Source organism: Prionailurus bengalensis, chromosome C1, assembly GCF_016509475.1.
Source record: "Prionailurus bengalensis isolate Pbe53 chromosome C1, Fcat_Pben_1.1_paternal_pri, whole genome shotgun sequence".
Lineage (NCBI taxonomy): Eukaryota > Metazoa > Chordata > Mammalia > Carnivora > Felidae > Prionailurus > Prionailurus bengalensis.
Genome location: NC_057345.1, coordinates 204,279,893 through 204,297,531, shown reverse-complemented (window position 1 = coordinate 204,297,531; position 17,639 = coordinate 204,279,893). Strand labels below are relative to the sequence as shown.

At 51.6% G+C, this 17,639-nt stretch overlaps 2 protein-coding genes across 6 annotated transcripts; one reads left to right on the top strand and one right to left on the bottom strand.

Annotated features, from left to right (window-relative positions):
• Positions 1-4,982: 4,982 nt before the first annotated feature.
• Positions 4,983-10,824, bottom strand: RETREG2 (reticulophagy regulator family member 2). Of its 2 annotated transcripts, none has more exons than XM_043577860.1 (9): positions 10,428-10,824; positions 10,041-10,147; positions 9,012-9,042; positions 8,525-8,660; positions 8,027-8,111; positions 7,551-7,694; positions 7,300-7,394; positions 7,005-7,140; positions 4,983-6,749 (listed from the first exon to the last, which is right to left on the bottom strand). In XM_043577860.1, the coding sequence occupies exons 1-9, from the start codon at positions 10,709-10,711 to the stop codon at positions 6,124-6,126; spliced, it is 1,644 nt and encodes a 547-aa protein (XP_043433795.1). In that variant the 5' UTR covers positions 10,712-10,824; the 3' UTR covers positions 4,983-6,123. The 2 variants fall into 2 exon arrangements, with proteins under 2 accessions (XP_043433795.1, XP_043433796.1); XM_043577861.1 differs by having other exon boundaries at positions 7,303-7,394; positions 10,428-10,793.
• A 99-nt stretch (positions 10,825-10,923) lies between these two features.
• CNPPD1 (cyclin Pas1/PHO80 domain containing 1) lies at positions 10,924-16,909 on the top strand. Of its 4 annotated transcripts, none has more exons than XM_043577862.1 (9): positions 10,924-10,942; positions 12,301-12,388; positions 12,823-12,931; positions 13,735-13,816; positions 13,983-14,103; positions 14,190-14,318; positions 14,920-14,981; positions 15,327-15,444; positions 15,671-16,909. In XM_043577862.1, the coding sequence occupies exons 1-9, from the start codon at positions 10,932-10,934 to the stop codon at positions 16,214-16,216; spliced, it is 1,266 nt and encodes a 421-aa protein (XP_043433797.1). In that variant the 5' UTR covers positions 10,924-10,931; the 3' UTR covers positions 16,217-16,909. The 4 variants fall into 4 exon arrangements, with proteins under 4 accessions (XP_043433797.1, XP_043433800.1, XP_043433799.1 ...); XM_043577865.1 differs by lacking the exon at positions 10,924-10,942 and adding an exon at positions 11,195-11,306; XM_043577864.1 differs by lacking the exon at positions 10,924-10,942 and adding an exon at positions 11,237-11,345.
• The last annotated feature ends 730 nt before the right edge of the window (positions 16,910-17,639 follow it).

Below are 17,639 nucleotides of genomic sequence, written 5' to 3'. Positions count from 1 at the left end.
CACGTTTGCTTTATCATTATGTCCATCTGTCCCTCTCTCTCCCTTCCTCCCTCTCTCTACACACACACACACCATACATTCACATACTCATTTATTTATTTACTTTTCCAAATCATTTGATATACTTTGCAGAGAACATGACCCTTCATCTCTGAAATCTTCAGGATGTATATCCTAAAATAAGGATATCCTCTTATAGAAACAAAGTGAAATTCAGGAAGTTTGATCTTGATACAATCTTTTATGTAATATACAATCCATATTCAAATTTTACCGGTTGTCCCAATAATGACCTTTATAGGAACTTTTTTTCTCCCACCCAGATCCAGGATCATCCCTTGCATTTACTGTCATTTCTCTTTGGTCTCCTTTTCTTTTTTAATATTTTTTTCTTAAGTTTATTTATGTTTGAGAGAGACAGAGACAGCATGAGCAGTGGAGGAGTAGAGAGAGAGGGAGAGAGAATTCTAAGTAGGTTCTGCACTAGCCAGCACGGAGCCCGATGCAGGGCTTGAACTCACTGAACTCTGAGATTATGACCTGAGCCGAAACCAAGAGTCAGACACTTAAACGACTGAGCCACCCAGGAACCCCACTTTGGTCTCCTTTTCAATCTTGAATAGTTCCTCAGATTTTCTTTATCTTTTATGAAACAGACATTTTGAAGGGGAGTCCACTCACTTTTCATACTTAAAAAGACAATGAGATTTCTTTTAACCTTATTCCATTTCTGCAGAGTCACATTTTTTTTCAAGCATGCACTAATACATATAACTGGATTTTTGATGAAAATATTTAGCTGAGGGGCGCCTGGGTGGCTCAGTCAGTTGAGCGTCTGACTTCAGCTCAGGTCATTATCTCATGGCTCATGGGTTCAAGCCCCACATTGGGCTCTGGGCTGACAGCTCAGCGCTTGGAGTCTGCTTCAGATTCTGTGTCTCCCTCTCTCTCTGCCCCTACCCTGCCCTGTGTCTCTCTCCCTCAAATATAAACATTTAAAAAAATTTTAAAAAGATTTTAAGAGGAAAATATTTAGCTGAGTCTAAATAGTTTGGTCAAAACTGTTTTGGAAACATGATACTTTGATACAATCACGAAGATCAAGCTGGTTGGGCACTCTTACTTTAAACTCAGAAAAGCTTTTAGCTCCAAAACCAACAAATACGAAATTCCAAATCTAGATCATTTTCACTGCCTTTAGCCTAGTAGAGGAACAAAGAGCTCACAAGTCTATGTGCGGGTTATGTTAGCTTAGCTACCATCCACTCTAAAACAATAACAAACAAAGGCAAGATATTTACTGTCAATAGGTATGTACCACACAAAAATCTATTTACATTGGCTGCTTCAAAAGTTCAAACACTGGTTTAGTATAGTTTGACATGTTTACTGAACATCTACTATGTGCCAGGCACTGTGTTAGGCTCTGGGAATATTCAGATGATTAAAACATAGTCCCTGCCTTCCAGAATAAGCAGTATAGTGGAGGTTATACATACACACATATACCTGTATCTCTCCCCCCCATATCATACTTGTATAGAGAGAATGAAGATTCCACGTGATACATGGAAAAACAGAAGGACACTGAGGGAACACCAGGAGAGCAGATCTGACGTGGGGGGCAAGGGATGTGAGACATCAAGGGAGTCTTTGTAGATGGAGAGTGCCCTAAAGTACATGTTCAAAGACAAGTGAAGTGTTTGCCAAACAGAAGGATGGGGTGTGTGTTTGTGTGCAAAGCAAGGGTGGGGGAGGACAAGCTTTGTGGGGTTTGGTGCTGTAATGTAAAAAGCAAGACAGGGCACTCCCAGTGTTGGCTCACTGAAATAAATTCCCCTCTAGTTTCACCACCAAAAAAAAAAAAAAAAAAAAAAAAAAGGCAAGACAGGGCAGGGACAGATCTCAGAGTCTTTTAAGCCCTATCAGGGAGCTTGAATGAAAGTTTGTAGGAGAGCCTTTGATCAATATTAAATGGCAGAAAGGCTTACCAAATTTGCATTTTAAAATAATCTAGCTCGGGGCGCCTGGGTGGCGCAGGCGGTTGGGCGTCCGACTTCAGCCAGGTCACGATCTCGCGGTCCGTGAGTTCGAGCCCCGCGTCGGGCTCTGGGCTGATGGCTCAGAGCCTGGAGCCTGTTTCCGATTCTGTGTCTCCCTCTCTCTCTGCCCTTCCCCCGTTCATGCTTTGTCTCTCTCTGTCCCAAAAATAAATAAAAACGTTGAAAAAAAATTTTAAATAATCTAGCCATATTTCGGGGCACGGATTTCAGTGGGGGACAGGAGTGTGGGCAGGGAAACTGTCACAGTGTGCCAGATGAGTGATGAGAGAGATGTGGATCAGGGCGGTGATAAAAGTGACAGAATCAAGAAGTAATTAGGACATCAAAATAGCAACTGGTGACTGGGTGTGGGATGAGGCGGATAGTAGGGCTTCATGGTTGGTGACGGCAGCAAGCAGGATGGAAAATATAGAAAAAGCCCATCTATTTAGGGGAGGTGGGGGTGGAGGGCAGAGCGGAAAGAGGGTGTGTTGAGTTGTCAGTATGCTGAGCAGTAAGTACCTAAGAGAGGTTCAGGTGGAGATGCCTCGTTGGAAGTTCTGGGCAAGGAGTCGCGTTAAGATGCAGAAGTCATCAGCACGTGAGTAGAAACTAAATGGGTAAACGTGAAATTGCCCTGGCAGTGGGAAGAAAGATGAACCAGTGACAGACTTGACGATCACCAACATTTAAGGGAGCAGGAAGGAGTCCAAGGAAACTTCAGTCAGACGTTAAAAGAAAAGCAACATGGTGGTATATTATTGTCCTTCCACGATGGAATGGACAGTTCTTGATCTGTTAATCCTTGATCTCTGTACTTTTATTTTTTTATTTTTTAATTTTTTTTTCAACGTTTATTTATTTTTGGGACAGAGAGAGACAGAGCATGAACGGGGGAGGGGCAGAGAGAGAGGGAGACACAGAATCGGAAACAGGCTCCAGGCTCTGAGCCATCAGCCCAGAGCCTGACGCGGGGCTCGAACTCACGGACCGCGAGATCGTGACCCAGCTGAAGTCGGACGCTCAACCGACTGCGCCACCCAGGCGCCCCATGTACTTTTAAAGATCATTTAAATCTACTCCATTTTGCAATATCCTTTGACCAGAAAAACAAATTCTGCCAAGCACTATTATTGATCAAATTCTTGTCAAAGATTTAATTTCTGCCCTCTGAAGTCCTACAGATAACCCTTCAAAGTTTGAAGGCAGCTAATGTGACTCAGCTCAGCTCTCTCTTTTCTTGGGACAACATTCTCTGTTCCCTCACCGGTTCCCCAGATGACGATTTTCAGCCTTCATCTCTGGTGATCCTCTACTGGGCACACTGCACTGTGTCAGCTTGTCTATGAGCGTAGGAAGCCATCCCCTGTCAGTATTCTAACTTGTGCACAGCACACTACAGGTATTATCTTCCTTGCTTGGGAAACTCTATTTCTAGCAATGCAGCCTAAAATTAAGTTTATGACCAGACACCTTACACTGTCAGCTGTTTGAATGTATAGTTGACTGAAGAGCACTGCCCTTCCTCCAACATAAATGTAATCGACTCTTGTTGCCCCAGCCTGTACTACTACTGGTGATTTTTGTTTAGCCTAAATTGTAGGTTTCACATCTCTGCCCATTTTTCTTTCACTCATAGGAAAAGCTTTCTTCTTGTCCCTTTCATCATGGGCAGGAAATAGCCAGGACACCTGATAATGAAAAAAATTGTAGACAAACATGTAGCAACCATCAGACCAAGGTGAATGTCAAGAATTGACCCTCATGAACTTCAAATCTATGGCGAATGTTTTGATCCAAGGCTTTTGGCTCTATCTTCAGACTGTAAGTGTAAGAAGGAAATGGGGGTGTCTGGGTGGCTCAGTCCGTTAAGCATCTGACTCTTAATTTCAGCTCAGATCATGATCCCGGGGTCATGGGACCAAGCCCTGCATCCGGCTCAGCACTGGACACGGTGCCTGCTTGAGATTCTCTTTCCCTTTCTCTGCCCCTCCCTCCTCTCAAAATAAGTAAACATAAAATTCAGTTAAAAAAAAAATGGATTCAAGGTGACGCATATGGCAGCTATTGTCTTTCTGATCGGTTAATTCTATTTTTCTCGAATCTCCCGTTTGTTGATTAGAACTCTATTTTTTCCCTTCTGAGACCGCCAGGTGATTAGAAGTGCATGGTCCTTTGGAGGCAGAGGACAGGGCCTCAATCAACCCTAACGGATGGTCTCTCAGGAAAAGATGAAATAAATGGAGGAAAATATTCTCACGTGCTTAGGAGAGACATGGCATGTGAGTCAACCCCCCAAAATCAGGCAGCCTTGAAGTACGGTATGCTTCCAGCTGAAGGCAGAGAATGTGAACTCCTCAAAGAGGCCATCTGCTCAGTTCAGGGCTTTCTCTAATGTTGTTTTTCCCCCTAAAGTTTAGAGCAAGGATTCCGGAGTCCACACTACGAAGCTATTAGATTGGTTCTCTATAGTTCTACATCCTCCAACACCTCCCCATTTGTGCCCTTTTAATGAACAGGGGCTTCCTGTTCCAGGGCGGTTGCTGGAGCCAAACTGCTAAGTTTGGATCCGGACTCCATCATTTACTAGGACTGTGGTCTTCAGGAAAGTTAGCCCACCTGTAAAATGGAGTTGCTACGTGTCTCAGGATTAGGAGGGGAAACAATGAGTTAATAAATATAATAAACCGCTTGGAAGAGTGCCACGCACATATTCTGCTTTTGATTCGTACTATTTCTTCAGTGTTCCTTGGACTCAAAGCAGTTTTGATATGGGTATAGGTCTTGTTTGGGTCCCCAGTATAAACAAGTCACGGTTGAGTGAGCTAGTTGTGAATATGCGGACGGGACAGGACTTGTGGGGACACTGAGGTTGTAGGCAACATGGCAGAAAACGATCGTTCTGGTCCTTGATTTGTACTGACTAGGAAGACGAGGCAGTTTCCTCCTGCGTACACTTTATTCACACATGCTAAATCTCACTGTACAGATCACTCTGTCAGGGAAGATGACTAAGGGCAAGTTAGGGCTGTTGGGGTAATCCTTGCTTCTGGCCTTGTTTTGCACCAAGGTAAATAAATAGCCAGGAACAAGTCTGAGGGCACAAGGGTGAGGGGTGAGGGGTGAGGGGTGAGGAAGGAACAGAGCAGTGTGGGAGGCAGCTCACAGCGAGGCAGGCAGGCAGCAGCAGTTCTAGCCAATCAACACTTTATTTTTCCACTCAACACCTGCACAGATGTTACTGTCCACTTCCTGACCCTAGTAGGGGGTCCCACCACACCGGGACCATTCACGGCCCAGAGAACAGTTGCCTTATTCCTTCCTAGAGTAAGAGGACCCTTCATCCCAACAAAACGGAGCTCCTGCTCACTAATGCAGTGCTGGTGCACATGCTGTGGGATTCCCGCTCTCCTCCCTCATCACGAAAGGCTGGGATGATCTAGGGCAAGGGCGCGGTGCAGGTTACGTGGGCTATAGTGACGTTAAGTGCATAACCACCGGCCTGACCCACCACCCCAGGTTTAGTCTGTACCACCCAGACAGGAGCCTCCCTAAAGCTTAGCCACCACCTGCTGGGAAGGAGCCGGCAAAGAGCGGGGATGGAGCTGCTAAGGACAGGACACAGGCAGGATATAAAGCAGAGAGGAACACGGGACAGGAAAGACAAATGGTCAAGTGCCCAAACTAAACAACCAGTGGGACACGAGGACAGAGCAGCACAGGTCCCTGAGGATAGGAGGAAAAAGAAAGGGAACGACCACCAGGGCTGGAGGCATAGTGGAATGAGAGTAGAGATGAGGCAGGGAGGCAAGTGCAGGCTGTGGGAAGGACTTCCCTAGCCCTGTTCACATCCACTAACCCAAGTGTAAAATTATTTACAAACTTAAAACCAATCCCAGGCACGGGCACTGTTCCAGGCCTGGGACAGCAGGCAGGCAGGCAGGCAGGCAGAGGGTGGACTGGCTACCGTCTGACAGCCAGCTTCCCCATGTACGACCCCTCCCTAGAGTAGGGAAAAGAGGAAACGGTGACGCCCCTGGCCAGGAAACCCTACTGTGCCTGCAACTCCTTCCCCTGTGGCTCATGGCTCTGCCACGGCCTGAGCCTCTTGGTCTGACTGTACCAGAGAGAGGGTGTCGGGCCCTAGGGATGGAGGGGGTGGAGCATCAGGGAGCTCTGAGGGTGTCTCTGGCCCCAACCCCAGCTCAGCATTCAGCTGTTCCAGCTCCCCCTGATCCAGCAATTCGAAGTCCTCAGTGGTAAGCGCCTCTTCTTCCTCAGGGACAGACAGGGCCTGGGGCAAGTCCTGGGGAGGAGGTGGGAGCACTGAGGGGGAGGGGACCGGGTCACTTTCGGCCAGGCAAAGTAGGGGTGACAGGGTGTTCGGTGGAGTGGGGAGGTCACCACTCACTGCCTCCGGGCTCAGTGTCTCCGCTGGTCCTCCAGGGGAGAGCTTCCCTCCATGTGTGGGAGAGCCTGCCCCGTTGAAGTGCGTGTTCACAAAGTGAAGAGGGGACGAGAGCCGAAGCAAGGTTTCCTTGGCTACCACATCTTCCTCCTCTTCTTCCGAGTCCAGGTCTTGCCTTGAGAGGGCCTGAGGAGGGCCCAGCAGGTCTTCAGGAGGGACTGGCTCTGTCTCCTCTCCCTCCCCCAGCTCCCGGCTCAGGGCTTCCTCTGGCTCACTTGGCAGGCTCTGCTGGTCCAAATCTATGCAGAAAACAAAGAGTCAGGAATGGGTGGATGGGCCTGCTCTTCTGAACTCTCACAACAGGCAGTCAATTCAAGGATGAGAACTCAGGACATGGAATACTGGACCAGGCCTTAGGCGTTAAGGTCTTTCAGAGCTTGAAGTCGAATTATAGGATCAGTTCTCAGAAAAAACATTTCTGGGGGTGATAGAGAACATGGCCAGCATCCACAACAGGGAACAGGAAGACTGGGAGGACAAAGGGCTTCTCATACCCTCTGAGACATCAGTTAGCTGTGGAGTTGTGGCCCGGGATACAGAGAAGCCACCACTCTCCAAGATAGAAGCCTCCTCGTCTGACAGCTCTGAGTCTGTTATGGCCAAGGCCAATGCGGTTTTCTTCACATCCACCTGCAGGAGAACCCAGATAACAGAACAGATGAGAAAACAAGAGAACCGATTTTTCAAAAGCACCCCCGCCCACTGCCTCCCACCCTCTTGAGAAGTAGCTGCTCTGAAGCAGATTCTCCTCCAGCCCCTACTTGGCATCCCATCTCCCTTGGACCTCACCACCGGGGAGAAGCCAGCCAGTTCTGCTTCGCTTTCACTCTCTGTCTCCGCCAGTGGCTCATCACCTCCAGGGGGTGCATTCTTCCCCTGCCGCTCTAGAGAAATAACAGCAGGGCAGTGACCAAGCAGAGACGGTGGTGGGGGACAAACGTGGTCAAGAGACTAGAGAGTATCTAAGTTCCAGGGCACTTCATGAGCCATAAACCGATGCCTTCCCCCACACCCCCCTCCTGGGCATGGGAGCCCCTTACTCTTCTTGTCGTGTTTGTGATGCAAGGCATCAGCTTCTGCCTTCATGCTGTAGTCCAGCTGCATGAGCAGGGGCTCGAGGCGAGTATACATCCTCTGGATCAGTTCATGATAAACCACCAGGGGCCACAACAGGATGCTCAGCACTGGAGGTTAGAGAGTCCACTCAGGGCTTCCTATGCCTATTTCCTGAGGGCCCTCATGCAACTGGTCCCTAAACAGAAATTGCTGAAGGCTTTCTGGAGGCTGGACAAACCTTCTCCCTCCACATCTACCACTCTCCTGCCCAGATGACTCTTCCACCATCACTAACACTCCAGCATCCCCTGGAGATCTCCGTAAACAGATCATCAAAAAAAAAAAAAAAAAAAGAGAGTGCACCATCCTCCCTCCCTTAGGGCTAGCCAGTCCCTTTGACCCAGTCCAAGGAAAGAGAAGGAACCAGCTTTGGGAAAGGCAGGGGTTAAAGTCTACTCACAGACAATGTAAGAAATCATAATCCCCGGAACATAGTGTCCCAGCACAGCCAGTACAGCACAGCCAGAACAAACTCGAGCACAGAACTGCAGAGAAGAGAACAGGGTCTGAGAGGTATATGCCCCACTCATCTGGGCAAGAAATTGCTGTTCAGCTGGTGGAAGGAGGGGTATGCCTTCTGGGGATGCAGTGATCTAATCTAGTCTAGTCAAGAGAATGCCCAAGACAACCAATTCACTAAGCTTACAATAGGCATCATCAAACGCCTACAACTCAGACTGATATCCCTTAACAAGAAACAGTATCAAAACATCACAAACTTACTCTCTGAAATGAGACTACTCCTATACCAGGCTACTCGCTGCATGTGTTGCCTCAAAAAGGCACCCAACCCTCTTCCTTCAGTGTCCAACCAGGGATTTCATGTTACTCCTCCCCATTCCCCTACCTCTATTTCCCCACAGTGCGGGAAACTGTTATATGACATGAAAGAGGTTACCTGAGCTGGATTCTGCCTCTTGTACTGCAGCAGCTCCTGCAGGTGAATCTGGAAGGTGAGCCAGCTCTCAGCCAGGTATCTGCACAACTCGGGCACACTCAGCAGGTGCGGCCGGGCGCCTGACCCCGCACCCTCACTGGGGAGACATGACATGACCCCTGGAGGCCTCAGACACCAGCTTCCTAGGCACTCAAATCCCTCTGAGAATGCCAATGAGATCTTCAGTCTAAAAAACTGGACAACCCCACCTCCCAAAAGGAGGCTGTCCTCATCTTGGGAAGCAAAGCCCAGAGTTCCCAACCCTCTGCCCCCAAAGCATCAGGCACCCAAACACTTAAATAGGAACCCAGGACCGAACTTGTTGCCAGTCCATTTGCTATGCTGGGGTCTCTGCAGACCCTGCAGTGTCGCCCTGCCCTGTGGGGACACTGGCACCAAAGCAAAACAGGGTTTGGGCATTTGTCTTCAAGAGCTGGCCTGCACTTACCTGTCAGAGTGGGGCTCCTCTGGGGATGATGCTATAGAGAGAGGTGGGAAACAAGTTATGGAGTGGTAGGGCTCTGGGAGACACTTCCCAGGGCAGAAACAGTTGCCCCTCCTCTGCATTCCCAGAGCACCTTCAGACACCAATCATAGGAAAAGTTACATTGTCGTAATTGTTTCTATTTACACAACTGTCTCCCTCTTTACTCACTTTCTTTTAAAGATTTCTTTATTATTTCTAAGTAACCTCTACACTCAACCTGAAGCTTGAACTTACAACCCCGATACCAAGAATGCTCTGAGCCAGCCAGGTACCCCACACTTTAATTTTTTTTTAATTAATTAATTTATTTTGAGAGAGAGAGCACACAAGATGCGTGCATAGGGGAGGGGCAGCAAAAGAGAGGGAGAGAGAGAGAGAGTCTCACGTAGCCTGACTTCGGGCTCGATCTCACTGCCCTCGGGATCATGACCCGAGCAGAAATCAAAAGAGTCAGACACTTAGCTGACTGAGACCCCCCAGGTGCCCCTAAACTTCACTCTTTTCAAACACACATTATTCGTGTTTACATCCCAAGTAGCTCACACACAGGTGACATCTAATTGCTCCAAAATACCCATTCAGTAAATACAGGCATAACAACAACAAAAACAGAACCTAATATTCCCATGATTCCTGTGCTATCTGAACCTCTACCACGAGCACAGAACAGGTATTAATTCATTTAGTCTTCAGTTGCTTACCGACTAAATTCTATCATTCTTGTTTTATAGAAGAGAAAACCGAGGGAAATAGAAATTGAGTGGCTCTTACAAGGTCACACGCACAGCAAACTGGCAGAGCAAGCAATGGAACCCAGGCAATGTGGCTGTAGAGTCTGCACTCTTAACTACTACGCTCACAGTAACACTAATTTTAAGGTGGTGCCTGGGACCCGGGGGCCTGCTGTACATTTGCCCTCACCATTCAACCCACCCAGCGGGCTCAGGCACAAAGCAAGTGCACAACGGGGCTTACTGAATGAATACTCACCTGCGATGTCAGGGAAGAAGCGAGGCTGCCAGAGATCCAGCAGAAAATAGGCCAAAAGTGAGACGCTGAGTAGGAAGAAGGGCCGGAGGGACGACGAAGAGAGCAACCTTAGGGAGAGACAGGCACCTCAGCGATGAGTGGGTGAGAGGCCCCCGCATCCATCGCGAAAGGCGGAAAAGCGCCCACTGATGGGGGAACCGGAACCTCCAGGCCTACCATGAGACCCGAGACAGAGGTATGGGACAACCCCGACCGACAACAGACGGGGGAAGGGGGTCACTCCCCCGAGGCAAGTGTCAACCCCAGGAACAGGAAAGGTGCTCCCGGCCCCTCCCGCCCCCGCCCGCCCGCGCAGCCCGGCCCCGCCCCCTCCTCCGTGGCCGTTACCAGAAGAGGCCGTTGAGTGCGGCCGCCGTGACCAGGCTGTGCAGCGGTTTCTCCCACACCAGCAGCCGCTGCGCTGCCGCCAGCACTGCCTCCCAGCCGCGGAGCCGCAGCCACAGCGTCGTGGCCAGGCGTCCCACCGCCTCGGCCGTGGCCGCCTCCTCCTCCGCCTCGCCGGTGGCCTCCCCCATGCCTAGGCTCAGACCCAGGCCCAGGCCGAGGCTCAGGCCTGCCCCCGGGCCCCCACCCGCGCCGGTGTTACCACCGCCGCCGCCGCCGCTCGCCATAGCCCCGTCGCAGCCGCCGCCCGAGCCCGCGAGGAGCCAGGGCTGCGCGGCCGCCGCCGGGGGCGCGTCAGGCGGAAGGGGGCGCACGCCGCGGAGAGCGCAGCCGAGGCCGCCCAGGGGCCGTCACGTGACGGAGGAAAGACGAGCCCGTCACGTGACGCACCCTAACCGCCGGGATAGGGCGGCCCGCGCCTGCGCACAGGCGGCTGCCAGCGCTCCTATGCTGCGCAGGTTCGTATTGTGGTTGCTGGAGTCGTGATCTCGGGTCGTGACTGTGCGCTGTCCGACTCCACGGGACCGAAGGACTGTGTATCCGTGTCTTCGCACTCCAGCAGTCTTCCTCTGCCTATGTAGCCAGGGCGGCTAGGGAGTCCCGTGCTGGCCCGGTTTTCCCGGTGTGATGCGGGCCGAAGGGGCAGGAAGTGGGCTGCCAAATGCCCAGTGTCCGGAGTAGGATCTGCTTCAGCACGGGAAGGGCGGCGGCTGTCCCATTAGTCAGTCCTTGACTTACTGGTCCTCCCAGTTCCCTCCTCTCGGCGGATAAACAAACACCAGCGCGTGACTCGACTGACTCGAAAACAGCTTCACCTACTCAGTAAAGTTGTTTCCTCCCCAAACGTAAACTTTACTGCCGGCACGTATCGGAGCTTTTTCCATTCCCTTGCTCAAACGGGAGATTGGGGTCGCGGGTTTAAAAATAGAATCCTGTTTAGCTGTTGTTGACTCTTGGGGGGGGGGCATTAATTCCATTTACTGAGGCTTACAACGTACTAGGCGCTTTGTATTTCTTTGTGACCATTTAATTTCTGCAGTGACCCCACAAAATACGTAATTAGGTTTAGAGTTCAAGCTACCGAAAGTAAGGTAAACAGCAAAAAGTAAGTTTCTCTGCCACGTTTCCACAGTGTACCCACTGTTGTTTCTTCTGTGTTTTTTCCGGCGCATTTTATACATGTATATTGTTCAATGTGCGTATCTTTTAAAAACATATTTGGGAGCGACTCGTCCTGCATCTTTGTTCTACTCATATTAACATCCACATTGATACGAAAAGGTCAGCCGGGCTCGTTCATCTTCAGTGTGGCGTGGTCCCCCGGGAATTGTCCCCATTACCCACCCAGGCAAGGGCACGCTGGGGCTTAGTTCTGGGACTCGCCCGGGCTCAGGGCGACCAGGTTTGCGAGCTTGGCTCCTCCGTGGCGGTCGGGGCTGGCGGCTGGGCCCCGCGGGCGGCAGGAAGTGCCGCGCGCTGACTCGCCGGCGACACCCCCGCGGCTACTAAACGCGGGACAGAGGCACAACACGCGCTTCGCAGCCGAGTCTCCTCTCCACTGGGTGAGGTGAGCGCCCTGGCCTCCGAGGCCCACACCCGGAGCCCGGATCGCGGAGCCCGGAGCCCGGAGCCCCGAGCCCCGAGCCCCGCCCGGGGCGGAACAGGAAGAGGCGCCCGCCAACCCGGCCCCGCCTGCTGCCGCCGGCGCGAGGACTGGGGGCTGCGCTGGCGAAGGCGGCCGTCCGCGCGGGGGAGGACGGCGCTCAGGCGAGGGCTCCGCGGCTCCCTTACCATTCGTTCCCTTCCACTTTCTCAGGGCGGCAGGTGGCGGCGCGATGGACTTGGCCGGGCTCCTGCTGGACGAAGAAGGCACCTTCTCCCTCACGGGCTTCCAGGACTTCTCGGTGAGAGCGCGGCCCGCCCCCTCCCTGGCCTTCCTGTGCTTGAGCTCGGGATCCCCGGCGCTCCTCTCGCGGCCCGGGCGGCGCCGCGAACTCGCCTGACGGCTTGGTGCGGAAGCCGGGCGGCAGCCACTCGAGCTTCAACTACTCGAGGCCCCGGCTCCTTGGGCCCTGAGGGAGAGTCGCGGGGTAGGGGACCTTCTCCGAGAACCTCTGCTGGAGAGTAGTCAGTGGTGGAGGATATCTCCCCGCCTCGCCCCCACGCTCAGTGTAGATAAACTACCATTGGCAAATAATCTAGAGAACGGGGCTGGGTGGGGCATGGGTCCCACCAACAGTGAGGTGAACCCGCCGCCCCGCACCCCATTCCCAGCCTGGAGCCAGGATCTCCATCGTAGCCTTCCCTGCCTTTCACCCTCCACCACCTGCCATTTCAGTTCCTCCCTGGACACCAGAAGCTCAGCGCTCGGATCCGAAGGAGACTCTACTATGGCTGGGACTGGGAAGCTGACTGCAGCTTGGAGGAACTCTCCAGCCCCGTGGCAGGTTAGTGTTTTGTACCTGGGCAAGTAAGAAGCATGAAAATGGGGTTGTCAGCAGTCACCAAAATAACTCGGTGTACCCCATGAGCTACACCGTCTTTTCATAGCTAACTTATCCGTGTCTGGTGTAAGGACTGGGTTTCCATTCCACATTTTTTTAGCCTGAGTGAGTAAAAAAAACATTGCTATCTTACAAATCTGTGCCACTCTTTTTTTTTTTTTTAATTATTTATTTTGAGAGGGTGTGTTAGAGTGCGTGTGTGTAGGGCGGGGGGTAAGACAGCAACAGAGAGAGAGAGAGAGAGAGAGAGAGAGAGAGAGAGAATTCCAAGCAGGCTCCTCGCTGTCAGCTCAAAACCTGACAGGGGGCTCGACCTCACTAACTGTGAGATCATGAGCCTGAGCTAAACTTGAGTCTGGATGCTTAACTGAGCCACCTAGGTGCCCCCACTGTTGATTTGTATACGAGAAACACATCATATGTATCCCAAATTCGCAAGGCACGTTTATTTTCTCAAATGAGCAAGGTGAAAGACAAATCTAGATAATTTCGGGTGACAGGGAAATAAGCCTTCCTGTTGGAAGGAGCTGAAATCCAAATGTAGAATGGTTTTTTTTTTTTTTTTGTCTCAACGTGGGAGAATTTGATACATTTTGTTACTGTGGTTCTGTCCCCAAGGCTTCAGATAATACAGATCTGGGTCTTCTGCTGATAGCACTGGGGATGGGGGTGTGTGGGGGAGTTGGGGGTGGTGGTGGCAAGGGAGGAGTTGTTTGCTTACTCTGCCTTCCCTTTGCCTTCTGTAGACATTGCTGTGGAACTGCTCCAGAAGGCAGCCCCCAGCCCTATTCGCCGGCTCCAGAAGAAATACGTAGCTCATGTGTCCCGGTGAGCTTGGAATTGAGGGGGATAGGGTGGTAGTATTTGGGCCCTAGAGAAAGGGGAAAATGGTTGTCTCTAAAGAGAAGGTATAAAGACACAGGGATGAGCATCATAAGAGTTACAAGTGTTGAAAGACCCTTGTGGTTAATTACTGATCCTTCCTGCCCCCCAGGGAGGCGTGCATCTCCCCGTGTGCTATGATGCTTGCTCTGGTGTACATTGAACGGCTCCGCCATCGAAACCCAGACTACCTACAGCACGTGTCGTCCTCTGACTTGTTCCTGATCTCCATGGTAAGACGCCCCCTCCCCTTCTGGGTCCTGGTAACCCAGGAGCCGGGTGTGAGCGCTTCTGATAACCACCTCTGGCTGCCCTGCAGATGGTGGCCAGTAAGTACCTCTATGATGAAGGGGAGGAGGAGGAGGTCTTCAATGATGAATGGGGAGCTGCAGGGGGTGTGGCCGTGCCCACTCTCAATGCCCTGGAGAGGGGCTTCCTGAATGCCATGGTGAGTAGCTGGTCTATTTCTCACTTTGTTTCTTTGACCGCTCCTCATGTTCCCTTCATCCTTTGCTTTTTGCAGTCAGCGTTCTGTAGTTTCTTTGTTTCTTTTTGCCTCTTCTCCTGTGTCTTTCCTTATTAGTGTCTTCCCTTCCCAGCTTTTCTGGACCAACCACAGCCTTTGGAGGTTCTTGGCATGGTGAGGCCAGAAATGGAACCCCCCCCCCACTCCCGGCCCCACACCATTCCCTAATTCCTTCAGGCCCAACATGTTACACTCTGAGTCAGAGCTTATCTCCCTGGGTTCTGATTATTTGCTTCCAGAGTTTCTCTGCCTCATGACTGTGAGCTCCCTATGAGTGTGGACCGTTCTTAGGATTATTTTCTTTCTTTGCCCTTAACTGAGGGTATAATGTGAAACCAGATAATGTGGTATCAAATGAGTTAATATATAAAAGCTCCTGGAACAGTATCTGGCACGTAGTAAGTGCCAAGGAAAGCGTCTGCCGTAGTGGCGGTTGTAGCTGCTGCCGTGGTCTTGGTTGGTTATTAAATGGCTGTGGCTCCTATCTGAACTTGGTCTGGTGCCCTTCTCTTCTTACCCATAGGATTGGCGTCTTTACACTGACCCTCGGGAGATCTTTGAGGTGCTGAGCTGGCTGGAGAGCTGGTAGGTTCTAGGAGTTGGGAAGAGGGGCTTATGGAATTTGGGGGCTTAGATCTAAACCGTTAGGGTTAGGGTGTAACTGGGGGAGGGAGGAGACAACAAGGCGAATCTCCCAAGGTAATTGCTCCTAAACCTATCTGCCCTCTTTGTAATCTTCTTTGGAAGGGTGGTAGAACCTTATTTAAAACACAGATCTTAGGCTCGCTCTCCGTTTCTGGACCAACAGGTAGTTTAGGAACCTGTGTGTATAACAGGTTCCCCAGTGTGGGTCCCCAGGGGAGTGAGGGTGCCACTGGGCCAGTAGCAGGAGTATCGAAGGTGTCCTCTGTCTCTCTCCCCTTCCAACAGTGTGGCTGAGCAGCAGGGACGGCGGCGGGGCTGGTACACCTACACAGACCTGTGTGTGCTGCTGGAGCAGCCGGCCTGGCAGTTGGCCCTGGGCTCCCTCTGCCAGCGGCTGGCAAAGGTGAGGAGGATTGGGAAAGATAGGGGCCTTAACTGGGCTGGTGTGTAAGGTGGGGTGAGCAAATGCTGAAAGTCTCAGGAAATGGGGTTTGAGAGTAGATGGCAACAGAGAGCTCTGACTTGAGCACAAGTTTCCAGACAAGGGATGGATGTGTTGAAGGCAGTCAGAAGCAGGTTTTGGGGGAAGGGTATTTGGGCACTGACTTTTCTTATCTTCGCTCCCGCAGCTGTCTTGCCTGTTAGCTATGGCATATGTGAGCAGTGTGGCCTTGGCTGTGGCGTCACTGGCTGTAATTCACCAGTCCTTGGGGCTGCCCTGCAGCCCCTCGCCCGGCCCCCCGGACCTTGGACTGGCCTCCAGGTGCCTCTTGGAACCCTGCATACCTTCTCCCGTGCCACAGTGCCTGCCATGTCCTGTTAACGTCTCCAGCTGCCTGGATGGTGACACAGGGCTGCGTTCACTCTGGGGCAGTCTTCTGGCTTCACTGACTCCTCCACCATTGCCTCCCCCAGACCCTCCTGCCCCTCCCACTCTTTTCCATAACTGTCCCCTTTGCCAGAAGCTCCAGAGAGACTCCCCAAGCTGCCACGCCTGCCACCACTCCAACCATACTGTCTCCACTGGGTCTCCCAGCCCTGGGTACCACTCCCGTGGCCTGGCTCCACCCTGGCTCTGGAGTCCAATGCCCCCCCTGCTCCCCCCACCCCAGCAGTGTTCCCTTTTCAGTGTCATGGAGCTAGCCCGTCTCAAGTCTTTCATTTTCCCGGGCTAGGCAGGCATTCAACAAATGCATTAAGAGGATTTGGGAATCCCTGAGAACCTAGAGGGGGAAAGCTTGATTTAGATCCTCTCTACCTCTCTGGGTCCTTGGCTGGTCCCCGTCCTCCTAGGTAATGGAGCTTAAGGGGTTGTGGGGTAGAAGGACTGAAGGTCACTCACTCTCCTAGACCTCAGTGGCTGGCTGCTTGGCCAGAGCAGTGATGGTACCAGGGAAAGCTCCAGCTTGGTGACCAGGGCCACATCACAGCCAGACAGAGGAGAAGCCCCTGTCTCTCCACCTCCCTGGGTTCTAGACTTTTGCTTTTGAGTTCCCTATGATGGAAGGGGAAAAGTGGGGTGAGGGAGGGAGGAAATGTTGATTGGGGGCCTGAGTGATGTCCCTGAAGCAGGAGAGCGAGGGACTGATAGGGCCAAGGTGGGATCTGCCGAGGGAAGGCGGGGTCAGGTGGGAAACCCTCTCCACACCCCATCCCTTGGGTGTAGCCTAAAGGAGCCAGGGACTGCTGCCGCCTTCAGCCCTGCCCTTTTGTCTTCCAGCCTCTTCTTAGTACCCTGTTCCTGGGCTTCCCTCTCTTCCAGTTCTTCTCCTGGGTGTTCTCTTCACAGGCCTCTCTGGCCACTGCTTTGTATTTGGGTTTTTCACGCTTTTGTAGAACTGAGGTTTCAATAAACAGTTTCAGTTGCATGGCTGGGATTCTTTCTTCCGTGGCAGCCCTGGAAGAATTTCCTCCCCATATCTAGATTCTAAGCTTTTCTACTTCCTGAGCCCATCGTCTTGCAACTCATTTGCTCTGAGCCCCATTTTAGAACTTCCTTGTTGTTTGATGGTTACAGGATTCCATCTCAAAGTTACACTCATCCCTGCTCCCAGCACTCAGGGGCCTGTAGCACTGCTTTGACTTGGGTGCTCTGGGTCACAGATGGTGACTCTATCATGCCTGAGGTTGGCCCTGTCACAAGTTCTGGGTGGGCTCCATCCTTGTGGATCCTGAGAAGCCAGGGCGAGTGTCCTGACTTCCAGTCTGGTCTGACACATGGTGGTAGTTGGTGTCAAGTCTAAAGCTGGGTTGTCCCTGGAAGAAAGTAAACTGTTGTGGCACCTGGACTGAGAGTATTTGGGTGGGACTTCTTCTTAAGATGATCCACAACACAGGTAGTACTGTCCCCTAGGGGGCAGTCTGGAAACTTATGGGGCATTTTTTGATTGCAGCGAAAAATTGAAGGGATGATACTGGCATTTAGCTGGTATGGTCCAGATGCTAGGCATCCTGGAATGCTTGAGACCCCTCCCTTATGAAGAGTTCCCAAGATAACTTTCGAATGCCCTGCTGGACATCATGTATACGGAAAGCCTGTTTATCTGAGCATAGAACTATTTTTAACATGTAAACACGAAATCGTTTTTCTACATTTTG